Here is an 8376-nt window from a genome sequence, read left to right as displayed (position 1 = left end):
GCTATATACCACGGTCTTTTGACCAGATCTAAATAATGAAAAAGAAAACAGATGAAAATTGCAGGTCATTTATAAAGTAATTTAGATAAACAATGTTATATAAAGTTCCTTAATACAATCAGACTGAATAAGTGAATATAGTTATCATAATAGCTTTAGAGAAATGGAAATAATAGCCTAGCCACATCATTGAGTAATCACACTAAATTATGGGGAAATTATCTCTGAAAACAAAGCATTTCCAAGTAGAACAAACACATTTTTTTTGGCAAATGAAAGAGAAACTTTAAAAACAAATTATTAGGAGCAAAGGTGTCGCATATATCACTTCATAACTTGAGCATGCTTTGGAAAAGAACTCTCTTCATTGATTCTTGAAAAGATGATTGACATTAGAAAGGATTATTGGAAAAGACTACTATGTTTCCTTACCTAGATAATTTTACATAGAAAATACTTCCGAAACTGCCTGGGATGATTCAAATACATACCTACCTGAAATGCACATTTGGCTTAGCCAACCACTTTAGTACTTTTCAAACCATATTTGAAATCAAGAATATGTAACATTGAAGAGAAAATACATTAAAAAAGACTAAAATAATTTAATCTCAGAATGACCCAGTGAATAATCCTTGGGGAAATCTATTTTCTTTCAAAGTTAATGATCCTTTTTTCAGCTAAGGCCAAGAAAAGATGGCTAAATCTATATAAATGAGCTCATAAAATAAACCTTTGGAAAAAATATATGGATACAACTATGAACTGCATGTTTGTCTTTTGGGACATGGAAGCAAGAGTACTGAGGTGTGCTTTATAATAAAGACTGACATGTAGAATCTTCAGAGACAAGTTCAGAGGAAATTCCAGAAGTGTTGTTCTTCTCTCCAGAGAGGAAGGACTAATAAAATTATTTTTTTCACTATACTGGCAAGATAAATAGAGAGAGAGAGGTGGTTTGGGGGGGCACTTGCTTTTTAAAATTTTAGACTGTTGCAATGAAGTCAGTTAACACGAGGGGTTGTGGTATTTCCTGCTTTGGTCATCTTTTCAAATGAGAAAGATCTGCCTGGTGAAGGTATAAGTGTTCTGCATGGGTGAGACTCAATGACAGACTTTATAACCTCTGAGGGCCCCTTCCAGGTCTACACATCCATGATTTAGTGTGTTTTGCTCACTCCTCCCGCTAAAATAGTACATGTCAGGTAATAATTGCCAATCTTAGTACATGTTGTTGTAATGTGCAAGACACATAGGAAAATACCACCAGGAAACTCAGTAGACAGATGTCTTGGTATGAATCAACATATAAGTCACAAAACCTCAAAGGGGGACTTAACTAAAATATGGAGTCCCACACCATAACAATGAGTTCAGACTATCACAGATTTGAGGCTAGAAGACAATTTAGAGTTCAGTTAGTCGAACCTCCCAATTTTATAGATGGAGAAACTGAGACCCAGAGAGCTTAAAATAACTAGAGGTATCTAGTGAAAGGGCCAGCATTTAAACCCAGGTCCTCTGACTCAAAATATAGTATGTTTTACATGATACCATGCTGCCTTATCACATTCATGCACAACATATAGAGTAAAGAAAATATGGTATGGTATGAAGAAAGAATTCCTTTTCAAGCCACAAATGCAAGAATATTAACATGCAGATTTTTTCACACAAATGTAAATTATTGTATAACGTAAGTTCAATGGGTCATCTTGACCACAGAATTCATCACCTATTGACTAAACTTCTAGTGTTGTTTATATTCATGCATAGTTTATCCAGTTCACAAACATGAGAAAGTCTGCTACTGAGACCATATTCAAAGACTTTTCAGCTTAACCAATCCTAGCCACATCATTGAGCAATTGAACTAAATTATGGGAAAATTATCTCTGAAAACATTTCATTTGAGAATTCCAAGTCACCATGATGATGATGAGGAAAGGAACGGGGCATCTGTGAAAAAATAATAATAGCTTACATCTATATTATAAATATTAAAGTGATTTTCAGACAACTTTCTGGTATTGTAAATTAGTCAACATTCATATGCTAATAATTCGTTCAGGATAATCTAACATGGTAACCTTGGTCTGAAAGAGGATTTTTTTTTCATTCTCTACAATTCACCTAACATATGAACACAAAAGACCTATAAAATATTAGGAGTATTTTTCTGATTATTCCTATAATCAACCTGAGTTCTTATAGGACCTGAGATTCTAAGCGGTCTCATATTTGAAGCAACTTGTGGGGAAGAAACAAAGAGAAATTTTGAAGCCTCTTTAAAAGTCATATCCTTAAAATATCAAGAATTATTTAATGGACATGTTATTAGGCAGACTATGGTCAAGTAGTATATTGTGGATAACTCAAATTTTCTATGTGGGTGAGGACTCCAGGTAGGTTTCAATGTTAAAGGATTCTGAAAACCAAGAAGTTATTCTCAGTCTCCCAAACCTAAAATTATGCAGCAAATAAGCTAACTGTTGGGTCTTAGAAAATATAACAGTTTAAATTAAATATATTTATTTATAAAGAAGAATCCAATGCAGGGAAAACAAACAAAAACAAAAACAAAAAAATAAGGAAAGGTTAGACAGGATTTATCTTAGGTCAGATGTAAGTTTCTGCAGCTTTAAGAGAACCATGAAAAGAATCGAGAACAATTTAAGATATTGACATATAGAACCCAGACAACAAATTTAAAAGATGATTTGCTTTTGGCTGTGGTAAGATGAAGATTACTGGCGTTCAAGATAGAAAGCAAATGTTCACTAACTGCAGACAGTGTTGGAATCTTGTGTGCTATGAGATTTTTATCGCAGGATTCATGAGTCAAGTTCTTTCACTTTCATGTTTTACTTTTCTATGAAATTCTATGATTATTTTTATTGAAAGGAGTCCTGGGCAGGGGGGGTATTCACGTATGGAACATTCACCTTGATCATTGGTACATGGTATTGAGTATCCAGTTTTGAAAGGAATGATTTCTGTGACCATCTTTCAATAATCTGCAAATCACAGCTGATACTGAATTAGATTATTTTAAAATGCCATGTTCATATATTTTGTACTGGGACACTACTTGAGATATTTCTTTGCTCTTGTTTACATATTTCTGTACAAGTTTGCTGAGTTATTCCTGATCCTGAGATAACTACCTCCTCCTCTCCTATTCCTACTACTATCTGATGCTTATAGTAGTTGACAGTAATGCCTTCTATACTTTATCCCATGTTAACATGAATTCAAGTATCCTCCACAGATTTAATTGCTCACTCAATAAGACAAACAGTGCTAAACTCATAATCATTTTTACTTAGTTATCAGTCATCAACTGACAATTTGGGGGCAAAGGGTGAAAGTCACTATAACTTTGTAAAATACCTCCATAATAGAATAATTCTTAAGGAAGTTCCAGATGTGGGTAAGAATTAGCATACTATTGAGACTATCTTGATAAATATTTTAAAGGAAATTAATTTGTCTTTTTTTTTTTCCCCAATAGGAAGATTATTCAGATTGTGGTGGGGTTTCTGGATTGAACCCGTCGTTGTGGTCTATGATAGGAATCCAGTTTGCACTGCTTTGGCTGTTGTCTGGCAGTAGACATTGCCAGTTATGACCTTATGAAACCCAAATCTGCATAACTGATCTCAAGACCCTGCCAAAACATGAGCCCTGTTTAATTACAAAAGGGTCAATTACTCAGACAGCAGAAAATCAGCTGTTCTCAAAACAACATGGTATAACTATGTGAAAGACTCATTAGGCACCCACAATGGCTGCATGTTGGAGTGTCAGACCCTTAAACTTGTGTGAATGCTGCATCATCTTTGCTGTCAAAGCAGAATCCTATATGTACTTTACTGAGGAATTCAATATTTTTGTTGTTGTTGTTGGATCACTGATGACTTCATGTAAAAGGGCTCCCCCTTTAAAATGGATTCTTACTCATATCAGTTCTCCACATTTTGACCTGAATATCAGCTCATTGTGCTCCCTTTTATTTTACTGAGATTTCCAGGAATCAAATTTATTTTGCTTTGCTATTTGACTCTATTAAAAGTTTGAGTATCAGTTGGGTTGAAAACAAAATCAGAGATAATGATAAATGGCCAAATGATGTAAATAGTAATACTGGCTAGTCTTTGTCAAAAGTTCACCACGAATGAAATGCCTTATGAAGAGTGGCTTATTCTGCCAAAAATATATTTGAAAAAATGGGTGACCAGCTAAGTTTGGGGTGGGGGGGGGGGGGACTGGTTGGTTTTAAACTGTTGGTTTAAGTATAACAACTATCAAAATACTAAACTAAAGGTGCTTGAGGGTTAGCTATTTTAGCCATCTAACATATTTTCCTGATAAATATCATCCCTTTAAAAAGAAAGTTCAAATTAATGTTCCCTCTGTTCACAGTATAGCTGTGTAATGCTAGCCAAATCTTTCAAAGTCCTCTAAGAGATGGGAGGGCTAGTGGTTGAGATGTGAAGGGAAAAATCTTTTTTGTGATGACTGAAATTTGGCTACCAAGGGTATTTTGCATGATGCTGCTATTTTTTGGTTGTTTCTTTCTTTTCTTCTACTGTAGTGTGTAGTCGATTTTTAAGGTAACTGTGTGGTATTACTATTAAGAGAAACTGAAATTTGCAGTTATGATGCACTTAAATAATCTTACGTGATCTGGTTAAATAAAGATATCTGAATATACTGTGAAATGAAAATGTAGAAAGACTGGACTGCAGTGAAGAATATGGAGAAATGGAATTTTATACAGATTAGTGCTTTTGCCTGAAAACCTGTGTACAGATATTTTAAGTATATAAATCAGATTTGACACGTTTATTTTTAAAGAGCACATATATGTTCTCAATGAAGATTCATACCAGGTTTCCTCTCTGTTCAATTAAGCATTAGCACCTGCATTTTTTAAAAGTTCTTTTGCTGTTTTTCATTAAAAAACGGTCAGGTCAACTGAGCAAAATTTCCACCCAGTTCAATGAGATATTACAGTAATCTGAACAAACAGGAAACCTTGAATCTAAATGTATGCACATTAATACTTGATTGTGAATAATAAAAATTGCTTTTTTTATACTTCATTCGTGAAACTGATTGGTGCAGGAGATCATGATATTGCACTGTAGTATAGTATAGAAGTAGAACAGTGTGCTTGTTTTTGGTTTTCAAGCCTAAACAGTATTGTGAGAGATAAATCGATGAATGTACAACTCTGGTGATCTATAATTTTATTGTAGCTAAAAGCTACAATCTGCAAATGTTTATATGAAACACATTAGTTCATAAAAGCAGAAAAACACCATGCAAAATATCTGTGTGTATATATATACATGTATGTATGTATATACATATGTTAGGAAAGTATTCCTGTATATTTTTTTTTACAATATCAAAATTTTACTGAAGTTGTCCCGCATGCTTGACTATCATATCATATATCAAAGAGCAAAACCAACCCCATGGCATGGCTTAAAGGTGTTTTTTTCCTTTTTTGTTTTGGTTTGTGGTTTTTGGTGTTGTCAAATATCATTTGTGACTCTCCTTTATACCCTTGGTTCCAATTGTGTCTGTTCCCTTATTTATTTATTTATTTTCAAAAAAGGGGGAAATTTCCGGTTTGGGTTGTCATAACTGATATTAATTTACACTTTTAATTCATCATTTTGATAGTGGTGGGCCCATTTATACCTGGTGTGACAATAAAGTTTTATCTCCCTTACCTTAAGTAAAATGATGCTGATTAAACATACACACACACACACACACACACACACACACACACATATACATCCATCACACATCCATCACACCACCACCACCACCACAACAAAAGGAAATCCCACAAAAGAGAGAAGTATTGAGGATGTTATATATTCTAGGTAAAATTTATTACTTTCTTCAAATGTTTTAAATATGTTTTATGATCGACTAAAACCCTCAGGTAAAACTAATTTGTTCCCCTATTGATTTTCTGGTTTGGAGAATGTCAAAGTTCACGATGCTAAACCAACATGCTTAAACTACTTAAGTTATATATTTTAGCTAAAATATATAAATACTGGTATTGAATCTTTGCTAAACTGTCAAGTCAGTGGCAAGTTTCGATGTTGGGAAATTATAACAAGGACTCCCCTAGATGATATATTTAAATAATAAATATTTAAATTATGTAATTACTTCCAACATAGAATACTCTCTTGAAAAATGTTTTAAAATACCATTTTCAGTAAGTGATGGAATCTTTTTCATGGGATTCATTCTTTATTGAACTAATTACAATTAAACTTGGTATCCTATTCCATTTCTATTGGCATAAAAACATTTTAGTGCATGAGCAGCTCATTTCTGTTAGGAAAAAAGTATATAATCTATAAACCATATGCATGGTGATAAATTTCATAAGCAAAGTTTCTCTGACTGAAAAATGTCCTTGTGACTGCTGTTAGTTTTAAATCTCCTAGCATACTTTTCTAAGGAAAAAAAAACCCATTCCTTCAAATTACAACGTGTAAAAGTTGATATTTTCCTGTGAGTTTTGATTGTTGGCGATGATTTAATAAATGTATATTATCAATATTTGTTTCCAAAGTATTTAAAAAACACCAAGAGATGATGAAAAGCTTTGAATATATTTGATTTACACCTTAGTCATGCAACATTCTGTAGATTTTTCGCTAAACCAAAATTAAAAAAAAACACCAATCCTTGCATTGGTGTTAAGTAATCAGTAAAGGATTTAACATTAATGGCTCCTTTCTAGTTTCTTCATTTGAACAACCAGCATTACTGCCAAAACACCAATCGTGGTCCATATTTGTAACAGGTTTTTAACATGACATAGTTAGCAAGTTTGATTGAAGAGATTTTTAGGTCCTGGACTTATGAGATTTTAGTATGACCTTTTTCATGTTTCTAATGCTTGAGGCTTTATTGCTTAACTTGGAGAAAAAAAACACCACAGTGTTGCTGCCATTTGTAAGTTTTCCTATAATATTCCTTTTATTAACTCTAAACCGGCCTTACTGGATTCAAATAGGCAGTATCCCTTTTAAGTGACCTTTGCAACCCAAGTGTTACTTGCTGTTTGATGCTTTCACTATGTTATAAATAACATTCAAACTTTTGTCCCCTTACACCAAAGCTTAACTTTTGTCTTAATATCAAATTCTTACCCATTGGTCCTGTGAGTTAAGAAGCTCAACTTGCTAGAATTATAGAGAATTGACATAGTGGGCCACTAGAGAATGTTTGTGATGCTTTTAAAAAGTATACTAGAAGGACTAGCAACCCAAGTTTGCTCTAATCTCCATCTTCTATTCAGGGCCGAAATAAAGGCCAAGCTTTATTTTTACCCCAATATTAGAATGTTAATATTGTTAATAGTCAGTGTACACTACTGTAAACAAATAAACAAAATATGACAAAAGTGTCTGAAAATAAATCCAGAATTCCAACAGCATTAACCTACTCTCAACAAGGACTTATATTTGCATTGTTTCTTGTTCAAATAATCATCTCAAACAAACTTCACTGAGGCTTAAAGAATATACTGTCTTGTTTAGATGCCAACTGAACTTACAATGTGACCTGATTAAACTGTCTTCTATGTTGTGTTATATGGAATGTCTGGATCATGCTTTTGGGGATGTTTTTATTGAAATGCTCAGTGTGTATCCATTTAAAAAAAAAAAAAGGCCCTGGCTTGCTCTTGCTGGGTAACAGGCCTTTTCTCCCTTTTATTGTGTTCTCTTGACACTTTTGTGGAACTTGACAAGCCTGAAAAAAAATTTTGTAAAAATTTGTATAATACTGTTATAAAAAGTTTATAATCCTAGAAAATGTTGTGTTAATTCTTGTGCAAAAAAACCAGTATATTCAGAATAAAAATTTATCATTTGAAACCACTATACAGCATGAATTCATCAATCATGTTCATGATTTGGGTGGTAGGAAGATGGGGCTCTCATCTAAAGACTTTAGGGCCACTGGAAGAGAGCTCCACACTACAGAAATGTGTGTGTGTATGTATGTGTGCATATGATTTACATATAGTCACACACATGTATTGACAGAAGTATATATTATACACACATATCGATAGAAAGACAGATATAGAACTTATATGTACACATGTTATCTTTGCAAAGAAAACTCCAAATGGGGTCATGGAAAGTCAGACATAACTGAAAACTCAGCAACACCACCAACACCACAGGCATACACACACCCTTTAGCACACACATATACATTTAGATGCTGGGGAAAGCTCTACTTGTTTTACTCAAGTTTCATGGCCCATATGTTTATATGCTACTTAAATAATTAACATGTTGAACTGTGTTATGAAAA

The 8376-nt window shown here is 33.4% G+C and overlaps 1 protein-coding gene across 4 annotated transcripts in view; it reads left to right on the top strand.

The window, feature by feature from the left end:
- The window catches only part of CACNA2D1 (calcium voltage-gated channel auxiliary subunit alpha2delta 1), a 720406-nt gene extending 712475 nt beyond the window's left edge, over window positions 1-7931 (top strand). For all 4 annotated transcript variants that reach the window (XM_043965811.1, XM_043965813.1, XM_043965810.1 and 1 more), the window contains one exon: window positions 3515-7931. In XM_043965811.1, coding sequence (XP_043821746.1) covers window positions 3515-3631 — 117 coding nt within the window. In that variant the 3' untranslated portion in view covers window positions 3632-7931. The remainder of the gene's footprint in view (window positions 1-3514) is intronic.
- The last annotated feature ends 445 nt before the right edge of the window (window positions 7932-8376 follow it).

The sequence above is a fragment of the Dromiciops gliroides genome, chromosome 5 (assembly GCF_019393635.1).
Source record: "Dromiciops gliroides isolate mDroGli1 chromosome 5, mDroGli1.pri, whole genome shotgun sequence".
NCBI classification, from domain to species: Eukaryota; Metazoa; Chordata; class Mammalia; order Microbiotheria; family Microbiotheriidae; genus Dromiciops; species Dromiciops gliroides.
This window is presented reverse-complemented; position numbering and strand designations above follow the sequence as displayed.